Source organism: Glycine soja, chromosome 7, assembly GCF_004193775.1.
Source record: "Glycine soja cultivar W05 chromosome 7, ASM419377v2, whole genome shotgun sequence".
NCBI lineage: Eukaryota > Viridiplantae > Streptophyta > Magnoliopsida > Fabales > Fabaceae > Glycine > Glycine soja.
In genome coordinates this window covers 8,223,217-8,237,087 of record NC_041008.1, presented here as the reverse complement: position 1 = coordinate 8,237,087, position 13,871 = coordinate 8,223,217, and the positions used below count along the sequence as shown (strand labels likewise).

The 13,871-nt window shown below is 33.2% G+C and overlaps 1 protein-coding gene across 1 annotated transcript; it reads right to left on the bottom strand.

Annotated features, from left to right (window-relative positions):
* Positions 1 to 746: 746 nt before the first annotated feature.
* LOC114418574 (DNA mismatch repair protein MSH7-like) lies at positions 747 to 9,253 on the bottom strand. The gene is made up of 17 exons (XM_028383997.1): positions 8,915 to 9,253; positions 7,436 to 7,976; positions 7,219 to 7,314; positions 7,074 to 7,129; positions 6,824 to 6,890; positions 6,293 to 6,388; positions 6,079 to 6,210; positions 5,935 to 5,968; positions 5,583 to 5,630; positions 4,595 to 4,791; positions 4,363 to 4,489; positions 3,987 to 4,264; positions 3,306 to 3,500; positions 2,402 to 2,806; positions 1,987 to 2,083; positions 1,640 to 1,767; positions 747 to 1,393 (listed from the first exon to the last, which is right to left on the bottom strand). Exons 1-17 carry the CDS (start codon positions 9,178 to 9,180, stop codon positions 917 to 919), a joined length of 3,240 nt encoding a protein of 1,079 aa, XP_028239798.1. The 5' UTR covers positions 9,181 to 9,253; the 3' UTR covers positions 747 to 916.
* Positions 9,254 to 13,871: the final 4,618 nt, after the last annotated feature.

The following is a 13,871-nucleotide window of genomic DNA, read 5'->3' as shown; positions in this document are numbered from 1 at the left end:
AAGGTTTTTTCCACCATTGATTCAATACATTCTTTCAAGCAAAACAATAAATCAAGCAAAGTGCGTGACAACATGTATAAACACGAAGGATAACTTACAAGAAGAAGCAGTAGCAAAGAAGAAGATGAACCGGGAAGAAGAAGAACCAAAGGAAGCAGCAACATGTGTGAGAAAGCGTGAGAAGAAGCACCAATGTGTGCAAAGCGGAGGAACGAGAAGAAACAAAGAAGCAGAGAAGAAGAAAGAAGAAGCAGAGGACGAAGAAGAAGAAAGAAGAAGCGGCACACGAGAGAGGCAGTGACTGATACCAACGAGTCATTGTTCCTATTTATATTAAACAGGTGAAGGACATGTTAGCCCTTTCACCTAGGTTGCTGGATGTCCCAGCAAAAATAACAAAAATACTAGGTGCCCAAAGCAACACCCTTACAAGGGAGATAAATTTGCATCGTCTTCACACTTTGGCTGGAGGGGGGATTTGAGATAGTAAGTCAATGTTACCATTATTATGTTTTGTTTCTTGTGACCCACTAGGCATTCTACTCATGTACCACGGAAAGCTCCAACAATCACACTTGTGTGCTGAGTAAATGCAATTATATAATCGATAATGTTGGAATAGTAATCAGTTATATTAACTCATGGATGATATCTGGCTCTTATAATTTGATTAAATGCAATTATATAATCGATAATGTTGAAATAGTAATCAATTATATTAACTCATGGATGTGATATCTGGCTCATTTAATTTGAAAGGTATAATAGTATTTTTTATAAATCTATAAAATTCTCTCCTCCCAAACAAAAGAGGAGCCATCGATTTCTCAAAATGAAAATAAATGTACTTGAGAATAATTACATGCAGTTCCTATTCAAGTCAGATTGCTGGCACTACCTATCGCCACCTACATCTTTACTTGCCTGATATAAATGAAGTTTTAAGTTCATACCACAGAGAGATTAATGTATCTAAAGCATCTTCATCCAAAGAGTTACAATCCTCTATGCGTGAGATAGATACCAAGGTCTTCAACCATTCTTCATGAAGGGTTGAGAACTCTGATCTCTGTTCGCTTGACCTAAAACTTTGTCCAATTGATTTTTTCATCTTCTGGCTTGACTTAGAAGCAATGTTTACCGTTTTTTCTGGGATTCCAGCCATGAGGGCCACCTGCAAGCCGTAGCTCTCTGGACATGGTCCGGAGGCAAGCCGATATAGGAAAACTAGTTCCTGATCACGCATGGAGTGGGTATCCGATTTTGAATTGAAAGCACAAGCCATGTGTTGCATTATAACACGTGGATGAGAAGCAAACTCTTTCGTGAGTGGATGGTAGTGGGTGGCAAATAGCATGCGACAGTTAACTTTTTCAATCAGATGCCGGAATACCTAAACATTATCAAAATCACAAATTACTAAAGGTCATAATAATCTAAAAGATTTTACCCAGGCTTAGAGCAAAGTAAAAAAAAAAAAGACAGTTTTTATTTCTTTACCCTGTTCAATGGGCACTCTAGTGTTTAACTTTCGAGCATATCCACCCAGTAAAGTATAGAAATGCAGTACTTAAAAACAGAACCAAAAACTTCATTTAACATAAAAGATTGAAAATACTAGTGAAGAGTAGAGTCTCACTGCATAAGCAATGGCATAGCCATCAAAAGTGCTTGTTCCCCGACCCAATTCATCAAGGATAACAAGAGAATCTTGAGTAGCATTCTGAAGCACCGATGCCGTTTCAGTACACTCAATAAAGAAGGTACCTAAAAAATACAAAGTTTGTTGGCATTGGCAATCCATAAAGTCAGGTAAACCGTCTCTATACACATGCACATTTTGAGACCAATTTTCTACATTTTCCAAGTTCTGAAAAACCTTATTAATGCCAACAGAAATATCAATGTGTTTAGGTAGGAAAAACCTCTGATGGGCAAGCATGTCACAAAACCATAAAGCTCATTTGTTTTTGTTAGAGTACTTACTCTCGCCTGTCATGATTCTATCTTTGGCTCCAAGTCGTGTGAAGATGATATCCACAGCTGAGAGAACACAACTTTCACATGGCACATAACAGCCTAGCTGCAAAGACATTGGAAACATTATAAAAGAGGAATCAGAACAATCTGACAGAGTAAACCATATAAAATGTCAAATGCACTTCCCTTGAGGTTTTATAGTATCATGCATCAGCACCCTTGATCTGTCTAAATAAAATGACCATCCTTTTTCCAAATTGAGCAATATTTTTTTGCCACCAGGAGGAGCAAAATGTTCTACAGTTTTTCTTTGTATATATATTTAAACAGGCAGTGAGATCAAAGTAGTTTAATTTATAAGTAACTACTCAACAATGATGTCTGGCTTAATCAAACAAGTAAAGGGGTGAAGAGGGAAAACCTGGGCCATAATAACAGCCAGACAGGTGGAACGCAGAAGTGTTGACTTTCCACCCATGTTTGGTCCAGTAAGCAGCAAAGTTCGAGGATACAACCCATCTTCATTCTCACCAAGGATCACATCATTGGGGACAGGCAAACATCCACTGTCTCCAAGGGCAAATGGATGCCATAGTCCCTTCATCTTGAGCACTGTTCTGCCATTGTCTTTACTTGTACCTTTTGATGCCACTATAACTGGCCTAGACATAGTTCCGCAAGAAAAGGTAGAAGTAACAGCAAAAGATCTTAATACATCAATGCAATTGATGGCATGAACAACTTCAAACCACTGAGCAGCTTTCTCCAAAAATAATTCAGCAAGTATTTTGAGTGTTTCAGCATCAGAATCTGCAACATTGTGATTCTAGCACCAACTATACAGTTAGACGTACATACACTCAAAGATAACACAGCACTGCATATGTTTCCAAACATGACCATATAATTGATGAAAATGAAAATAAACATTTTCCATACATCAAACTGCTAAAAATGCCAATTATCTACAGTAAAAAATTCAGTAAGAATCAACTGTGCTGCAAACTTTTTATCTTAACAAAAACAAACTAGAAATGGATTTAATAATTATGATGATTTTGAAAATTTTAATTAGAAAGATCTCAGGTATAATATATTAAACTGGCTAAAAGGGTTATTACACAAGGTGCCAAAATGAATCAAATGATTCAAACCTAATAAACTAGTCTGAGTAGCCTGAAATAGGGGCTGACTGAGTCAGGAAAAATAAAGATTTAGTAATTTTTATTTGGCCCAGCCTGGCACGAATTAGACTATGACCCAAATCAGGCCAGGCAAACCCAAATGCCTAAGCCCCAAATTCAAGTGCCAAGTAAGAAAAATACCTGGTAATTTGGGAAGTCACTGTCTACTGCTGCTTCAAACTGAGCAAGAAATTGATCAAGCCCGTTACTACCAGTCAGAATTGGAAGTTTAAAAACTTTGGTCAAAGACGATATTAGAGGCTGCTCTTTCTGTAGAAGAAGCAACAAACTCAAAGCAGTCCGAAGGCCTCTCACAAGTGATCCAAACACTTTCACCTGTATTACATTAAAAATTATGTGCACATAACAACAGAAAAGTAGTACAACAACAATCATAATATAACCTTCAGTACGGATTTTATACATATCATAAATTAGTCTAAAAATCCCAAACATGTATATATAGGTTATCCCGCATGGACAACTAAGTTTTGAACAAACAATATGATCAGATTTTTCCCCATAAACTTTTCCAATGCCAATTTCACTGTTTATGTAATAGCCACATGTTTTTTCTTCTAACCAATGCAGTCTCCAATCTCCATTCTCCAAGGCATGAAATAGATGACGAAGTAATATAGACATGAGAAACACTAGTATCATGATATTAAAATAAGATGTTGCGGCCAAGTCTTCTTTTTTTCACATTAAAATGAGTAGATAGCTCCAAAATGAGTGAAGAAAAATTGTTCAGAAGTCATACTAAGAAAGAATAAGCATATCCTTTACAAAATTGACATGAAAAACAGTAGCAGAACTCACCCTCTGCTTCAATATTTTCTTTCCCAATAGGGGCAATAAGAGAGGGCCTGATAATTGAAGGCTGGACTTAATTCGGCCAAGCAAATGTTCCAAGTCTGGAAGCCTGCGAAGATGTTGAGCAATATGTGGCACAATCTCTGGGTTAGCCATTAGATCATCCACTACATCAAGCCTTTTGTTAATTATTTCAGGATCTATTAATGGACAGCAGATCCAGTTCCTAAGAAGCCGCTTTCCAGATGAAGTTACACACTTATCAAGACAATTGTACAATGAACCTGAAACTCAAGCAGAATAGATGTCATGATTTCACACAGAATTTTCTAATGAAAACATATTGGAATGTTAAGAGTGCTCAAATAGGACAAGTACTAGCCTGATTTGCCACCATCCTCATTATTGAAAAAGAGTTCTAGATTTATCATTGTTGGACCATCCATTTTGAGGCAACCCTTGTAAACTTGGTATGGATATAAATCCCCATTCTGTAGGACATCATCCAGCTGTATGAAAAGTGGAACAGATTAATTATCTTAAACAACATGCATGCAGATACATTTAGTGCTAACCCTCTCTAGAAGGGCATCATTGTAAGTACAAAAGTGTACCATCAATCTATCCAGATGACCAATCAGCCTGCCTAGGGCAGACAAGGTGATTTCACGATGAATCACATTGCTCAGTACATGATCCAGCAAATGAGACGAGCCTTTGAAGTATCCCTTTGAGTGAATTAAATCCCTAATTTCATTGTTCACCAAGTCAGTGATGGACTGAACTGGAGTGAACTGTAGTGTCCTCGAACCTGCAACGAGAACAGAAATCAATAATGAGATTCAAGGATGCTTTTCAAAAAATTTAAAATGAATAAATTCAACTTAACACAGTAAACAAAATATTTTAAAGACTTAATGCTATAAAAAGTTAATGTTATGCCGAAATATCTAACTGCAACAAAGTGCAAAAATAACTCCAATTCCTAACAAAGTGCAAAAATATTTTGAAAACTCAAATTATTCACATTGTACAAATAAAACTGTTTGCAGTGTCACAAAGGTAATATCCATACCAGCTTAATTTCAAAAGGGAATAGGTAGCCTAATTCTATGGAATCATTTTGTTCTGTATATATTTGCAGATATTATAGGGATACAGTACAAGGATCAACTGTGTTGGTCATTTGTAAAGTACACCTTATAGTGTAAATATTAAAACATCGCTTTCTTCACCAAGGAATTACTTAGGTCACAATAATTGACCACCACTAGATGTTTGCTATTAACTTTTTTTTTTGGATAGGCAAATGTTAGTTGTTAGTATTGTTAGTTTTTGTTAGCGGGGGGATTCAAACCCGCGACCTCTCCCCCCTTCCATTCTCCCTTCACCACTAGACCTACCTTATATCTCTGTTTGCTATTAATTTATGATACAAAACTGTGAAAAAATGATTATTTTCCAGCTAGTGTTGTAATTCACATACAGCTTCCACGGCAAAGCATAATAAATACAGCAGCAGAAACACCCATTTAAAATTCTAGAATGCTTTCAATATCATGCTAGTGTACCCCTAAACCACAATGAAGGATCACATCTCACCATTCAACGAGAATTTTCTAAGTGCCTTCTGAGCTTCTTTGGACAAACCTGTAAAACATCATATTTTTTAACATGAAGATATAACCTTTAGAATTGAAGTGCATTCAAATCAAGAGGAATACTACCAACACTCCTTAATACATTCTTTCCAACACATTTGTTTTATTATTGGGTGAATTTTATGTGAGACCCAAAAAATAAAAAGTGGGCACACTGGCTCAAGTTATTCAAAGAAATTAACATAAAATTCACCCATTAATAGCATGTAAGAAAAAATAAATGTATCAAATACTGTGTAGCCAGCATTTCAATTCAAGTTAAAGGCCAAGCAATAAGACTTCTCAGTGTTCACCTCTACTATCATATATAACTTCCTTGGGTGACACCTAAAATCCAATTCCCAGAATCAAATTAGCTAACAGTTTGACAAATCAGAATGACCATTCACATTAACTAAATCAAAAATCAGGAATAGGGAGGGGTATTGTGAGCATACTTGCACCAATAAAGCCCCCAAAGCAGAACAGGAAGCATCGTCGTCTATGGAGCCAACCCAAAATCTAAGCCGAGCACAATCAACAAAAGCAAATCCATACACAACTGCACCATTATCCAAGACATTGTTTTCCTGTAGAAAACATATAACTCACCATCATACCTAACTACAATGGCATATAAAAAATGAATAACTAAGTAACAGTGAGAAGTACCTCTTTTATTGCAAGAAGGTGAACAGCATCAGGACCAATATTACCATCCACATTGGTTGATGGAGTGAGTACCTGAACTAATTTTCTCCGAACAACCTGCAATCCAGTGGTGACGCAATACCATGCACAAAAGCAGTCAATTCAAAAGCATAAAAGATACAAGATACGATATTATACAAAGACTTCTGATGTCTTGTAATAATTTAATCAACAAAAACAGGAACATTTTCAAGTGACAACTGTGTGTCCTGTCAAATATACAGTCCCAATATCAATTAGAAACTTCATAAAAGTTCCCTACATCATATTGGATAAAATAAAATTAACACACAAGAGTAAATATTATCTGATGAAATAGAGACCTGAACTAATCTCTTGTGTAGTTACAGTAAGCTACAGAATCTGTGTGTGGGTATAAAAAATAATGATTGTTGAAGCATAACTCATCAAGCACAGCCAAATGTTGAAAACATCTTGATGAACCTTCTGAAGCTAGGTAGCCAACACAACTCCAAGAATGAGAAAACTTACAGAGTTAGCTCCTCTAGACTTTGCTTCTCCAGATGTCTCTAATTGCTCCACTCGTCCAACCTTATACCTTCACAATGAAAGTAGTGTACTAAGTCTACAACAATTAAATTTATTATTGAGATTTAACACATACAGTCCAATCTATCTAGAATTAGCTACAATGATCTATATGGTGTACAAAATCATCATTTGGCATATGATAAATATAGTTTCACTACCAACTATCAAATCAAATCCATGCCATCCTTACCCACGTGCAACCAGCTTTAGAACAGCATCATCAATCCCACTTTCAGATATACCAACCTGAACCAACAAGTAAAAACCACTCACTGAAGAGATAAACTAACAGGAAAACAGGCCAAGAACCAACAAAAACAAAAATTTGAAATCACCTGCCGACATTTTCCAACACCACTTAACGTTATTTTCCAATCAAGCTCCTTATGGCCAATGTCGGCATCCATTTCATAAAGCTCATAAAATTTTCCCTGCATTGACCATTAATTGTGGCATACTATTATTAACCAAAGGTTATGCATAATAAAACAAATAAACCACAGGAAACAGAGGAATTAAAACACCAATATTCAAAGAGCTTGATTAACTAACCACTTTAAAAAAAAGCAAAACATCCATATATTTACATTTGACACTCCAATACTGTTTCTGTGATGCTGACATTTTCCCCAAAACTTCTGGAGGAATATAAAGCGTTGTCCTGTCATACAAAGGATTATCCGGCCTTCTTCCATTAGCATCCCTGATTCGAGAAGGATCGAGCCATTCAAACTTGCTAGCCACTTCTGCTTCCTTCTTAGTCATGTCCAATTCCAATGAACCGTCAAGAAATCTAACTCGTTTGCCAGAATTCAGCAACGAACCAAACTTGGATCCATCCTCTCGACTTCGCTTCACATGAGAAGCAAGAGGCAGCATCCCTGGGGTTTCTGGTCCAGTGACATTATCATCAGTTTCAACCACCACAATGTTCTCTTGATTAGCCTTTTCCTTGAAATTCACAGCATTATCTTTCACTTTCACCAAAGGTTGAAAAGCTGCTTCTGCCTTGTTCACCACTTTACAATCAGTATCAGCACATATTCCCACTGGTAAAGAAGATTTAGGCAAACTACCATTCAATGAGTGGCTCCTGCAAAAAAATAAAAAAAGCACCTGAGATACTCATAGACATGTTTTAAAAAACAGTCCACACCTGTAATTTCTCTTGGAATTCAATGGGGCCTGAGCCCAAAAAAGGAACTACAACGAAATTAATTGAGGGGCAGTGACCCTAATAACATCAGAGCAAAGCAACAAAGTCAGATAAGCCGGTGGCTGCTCATACATCAAGACATCAACTTCCATATTGCAGGCCAATTTAGCTAAAGCATCCACACAGGCATTCCCCTCTTGGTAAATATGGGAAACACAAACTCTCCACCCATCATTCAGTAATCTACGAATTTAAAGCATCACTCTCCAACCCATTGTACTACCCTCTGAGCACCCAGTGATGCTCTTAAGTCTTAACAACTATTTCAGAATCCACATAATAGAAGCCTTTTGATTGAGCCATCTGAAGACCTTAATAAATTCCCCATAACTCAGCTATGAAGGAAGAAGCTCTGCCCACTTTCGTCTGCAACATTAAGATTTTTGGAGCCACTGCAACCACAATTGCGGCGGCATTGTCCACAAATTTCTATAACATCAAGGATCACAACGAAACTGCAACGGCAACCACAATTTAAATCCTTCGTAGCATCCAATAAAAACAACTTTCCACTACAAAACAAAAACTGCTTCCATTTCAATATCGATGGCATCTTTAGTTCAATACTCTCTAACATGCATAGAAAATCCTGCTTCTATTCGACCTATTATCACTGAATAGATCAACCACATTTCCATAGCATCATTTCCTAATAAACTCACCAGTGCTTCACCTTTGACGCAAAACGAATATCAAAGCAATAGGCAAAAAAAGTATTGGAATGTTCCAAAGTACAAACGAAACAAATTCCGTTTTCTCGCACTTTCATAAAACCCTAAGGTAACTAGTCGGAGAAGGAAAATAGCGAAGCGTACCTCTGAGTAACTCTTTCGTTGTCGTCGACCTTGACAAATTTGTGCATGATGCTTTCAAACAGGGAGGGACCAGATTCTTTCTCGTTTGGCGCGAAATTTGCCGGTAAAACGCGCCGCGGCACCTTTTCCGGTGGCGTGTCGGTTCCTCTGACGTCATCGGCCGGTGGCCGTTGGTTGACAGCGGCAGTGACGTTGCCGTTGGGCTGCTGAACCGGCGGAGTGGTGGGTGGCCGGTCGCCGGAAATTCGGTGAAAATATCTAAGCATAGTGTTGAAATTTTTGGCGCCAAAAAATATTTGAGCGCTTAACCCTTGAGTTGAGCAGTTCGTTCGCAGTAGAATTAGCTGGAGAGACTTTTATAGGCAAATTTACCTCATAGGACCTTTTTGTAACTATTTACTAAATAGGTTTCTTTTGAAAATATTTATGAAGGAGTTCCTTTTTACAAAGGCAGTCTTGCCAATGGGAGGGGCAAGACAGGCTCATCACACCAATTCATTAATAATAATTAATGAATTTTAAAATGAGAATTATTAAAATTCTTAACTTAATTAGTGAATTTCATTTTACATTTTTACTCATAATAATTCTCATTTTAATTTTAAAAATATGTTTAATAGTTAAATAATCTTAGTTGTAATTATAAATCACTTCTATTAATATTTTTTTATAAAAAACAAGAGAAATAACAAGAGAAACTGATTTTTTTATTATATAAAAATATTTAATATACCTTCTTATTATCAAACTGTATAAAATAAAAATATTTTATTTGCCACATTAAATATCGCCATAAGTACTGGCGGCTCATATGCTTTTCTTTAATTATATAAACATAATGCTTTATATAAAGAATGAAGACTATAAGACTAAGGGAAATAATCTTTTGCAAAGCATATGTGCTTCGTGACCCAGTTTCGAAAGATGAGAAAAAAAATATAAATAACATGTACTTCTTTTATTAAAAAAATAAAAAAAATGCAAAATTAAGCCAGTTGTTTTGCTATACAGACCGATAATATTTTCTTCCTTCTCCATGTATTGCCACAAGCACTGGCGGCACCATCACATCAGCCTGTCTCGCCCCTCCCATTGGCGAGACTGTCTCCACCTCACCCTGTCTCGCCCCTTCCATTGGCGAGACTGGTGTCTCGTCATTGGTGATGGCGGCACCCTTTGTAAAAAGGAATCCCCTCCGTAAATACTTTCAAAATGGACCATGTTTGGTAAATAGTTACTAAAAGGGTCCCTCTGATGTAAATTTACCGACTTTTATACTATTCAGCGAATTTCGCTTCCAGTGCTTTACCTTTCTTACTTTAACTTGTTGGTAACTCGTGCAATGGTTGTGTGCATTCTTGAAAACAAAACTTGTGTAAAAATATTTGATTTAAAAGTGAATAATAAATTATATGAGGAAAAAATAATCATTTATAGCATAATGAAATAATATAAAAAATACATTAAAAAATGTTGAGATCAATTTAGAACTAACTTAGAAGATCCTAATTAGTCTAATTACTCCTAATTTATGTTTAATAAAATTCTCAAGCCTTTTAGTTAATATGAAGGTGGTAACTCATGAAGATTATATCAAAAACTTTTTAATTGTAAGAACAAAAGTAGTCACTAAATGCATGATTATATTGATGGATGCTAGTAACTATTACACTCATAAATCCCCCGCACGAATTTTGTTTAATGAAAATAATTGGGAACAAAAGCTAAAAAGAAAGTTAAAATAGCCTCAAAGTGATATTTCAAATGTTATTTTGAAATTGAAATTACTTATTGAGATGTATGCTATGAAGATCATGAATGATTGTTCCAAACTTGATTATTTCCTTCAAAATCAAATGTTGTGTTTGCAATATGTCAATAACAACTTTAATCCCTAGGTAATAAAAAAGGACTTAAGTCTTAAGATAATGTTGTAGGTAATATGTGGTTGTATATTGTATCCAAATTATAAAACATTATGGCCCTTGATTTTTAGTTGTATGGCATATATAAATTTGAGAAACAATTGTTGCTGGCATATTGAAGCTAACTTTGAATCTCTACAATAGGATAAAATATTAACTACTAATTTAAAATAGCAACAAAATTAACCTAAATTTTCACTTTTGTATGTATATATGTGGGATAGATAGTCACTGATATTATGGACGGAAAATACTTTCAAATCAGATAGACAAATAATTTGGAACTCTTATATCTTCCTCTAAAGAAACACTAACTGGTCGAGCATGTTAATCATCTTCATAGGGATAACTATTGAGAACAACTACTAAAAAATGTTGATTTGTCTAATACAGTAAAGGATTGATATATATGCATTTTACCTTACTATTTCAAAGCTCTAAATCTTAATAACAAAGTTGTATGAATCAAGATAATTATGATCTTCAACCTTGTAGGGATTTGATTCTTCTAATAGAAGATTGTAACAAATTAGTCTCATTCGCAATCAGACATGTTAAAATAAGTGGTACTATGAGTATGGAATAAATTGTGTCAGGAGGAAAATATCTACCTTGTGTACACTTTAAGGTCCCCAATGAAAATTTATAACTGCTTTCTCAAAGGAAACAACTTCGCAGCAATACCATGGTTACAAAAATTAAAAGATACTCATTTTTGTCCCTTCTAAAAGAATGAATCATGTAATACTTGTACCACTGACCAATCAAAATGAATATTTTTGTCAAAGTCGAAATGGATTTAGAGTTATTTGTCATACCTAGTTGAAGATTATTTATATAATAAATAAAGAATTTCAAAACATGGTTTGTTATTTATGTAAAAAATTCAACATGTATCAATAAATATTAACCAATAAAATCATTTTGTATGAAAATACTATAAGTATAGTAAAAATATTATTTTGTAATAAATATCATACCTAACAATACATACATTTAAATAAAATATTATACAATAAGTACATGATAGGTACTTAAATTCTCATCCCCATTCTAGTGAATGATACTTGTAGTTCCTAGCATAAAAATTAAAATTAATTTTAATTTATTATGTTATTGTGCATGCAATATTTTGTAATAATAAGATATTTGATAAATTAAATTTAATATATTTATTATATAATTATGTAAAAATATATATATATATATATATATATCTATATATATATATAATAATTAATAAAATTTTAATATATAAAGTTATTAACATAGAGATAAAATAGAAGTTTGTAATAAATATATTAACTAATTAGATTCAAATTAATTTTTAGTATAAATTTTTCAACCACGTGATATAAATATTATTCAACAAAATGTTCATTTATGTCATTATTTTATAAAGTTTCTAAGTAAATTTTCCTTATAGGATTTTCAATTAAAAATAAATATTGTTTGAGTCTTTGATATGAATTTTTGTTAAATATTCAAAGAGTTTTATTATTCATAATAGTTTATTCAGATTGATGTCAAGAAAAATAATATTTATGGTATCTATCTTAAAAAATAAAGTTAATTTAATTTGTGACATTACTTAGTAAGTATTTTAAAATTATTTTGTAATAATAAATCATTATGTAATAAATATATTAAATAACTAGATTTAAATTTATTTTTAGTACAAAAATTTAAATCTTAAAATATCAATACTAATCAACAAAATATTCATTAATTAAAATATTTAAATTTATTTTATATGATATGTAACTATGTTAAATACTCATAAAAGGAGGTTTTCCCATAATGGTTCATCCATGATTGCGCAGAGTATAATTATTGTCCGTAAATGATAATTATGATCTCTATCATAAAAAAATTAAAACTAATTTAGTTTATGATATAGTGAGTGAGCAATTTAAAAAAAATTAATAAAAATAATTTTAATAAATTAATTTTAATACATTAATTATATATTTATATAAAAATATTTTCTAAGTAAAAATAATTTTATAGGATTACAAAGTTAAAAAAAATATTGTTGCATTTTTTTATGTAATTATATTAAATATTTAGAGAAAAAACTGTGTCGTTTATATCATAGACAAATTTACCTATCGTCAATCATATTTTTTGTCTTTATTATAACTAAAAATATTTTGATTTATAATATTATTGATAAAGTAATTTAAATTAATTAATTTTGATTGTCCAATAACAAAGAATCAAACTATTATTTTACAATAAATATATTAACTAAATGTTCTTATTTTGGTAAACATAAATTATTTAATATTAAAAATGTTAAAGAATAAAATAAAATGTAGAATAGATAAAATACAAAAAGAAATAATACAGCATAAAAAGAAAAAAAAAGAAAAAACATTTAAAAAGATGAGTAGGATAAATAATAAAATGGTTATTTATTATATATAGTAAATAAATAATAATAGGAAAAAAAGGTGAAAGAAACTCAAAAGGTAAGAGAAAGAGTTGCAACGCCTGTACATCGTAGGTCACTATTGTCATGTCCTAAAAACATTAATAAAGTTATTATAGTCAATTAATAGTGCATTCGCACCTATTGTGTTCATTCCTATATTTTTCTAAAATGAAAAATAATTATGATACATTGGACTTGTCACATGTTTCAACAAACCAAAGTTGAGTTATTCTTATGCTGAAAGTTCAGGTTTTTTTACATCCATTTATATCTCTAATCTTATCTGAAATGTTATGGTGGAGATTTGTGTTTAAAGGTGCAGCGAACATAGGGTGGAGAATGGAAAGAAATTAAATGCACTGCATACTTGTTCAGTAACACATACGCATGACAAAAGTTTGAAAGCCTGACCCTTTTCATAATATATGACTGAGATAGACACCAACCTCTGAACCTGTTGAGTAGGCAAATAAAAAAAGTCAAGCAGAAATTAATGTGTAGCATTTAGAAATTATGTTATTGTATGGGAGAAATATCAAGGGCGTTTGCTGACTGAGGGTACGTCCCGTGGAACAAAGTGCAGGTGGTGATGTCA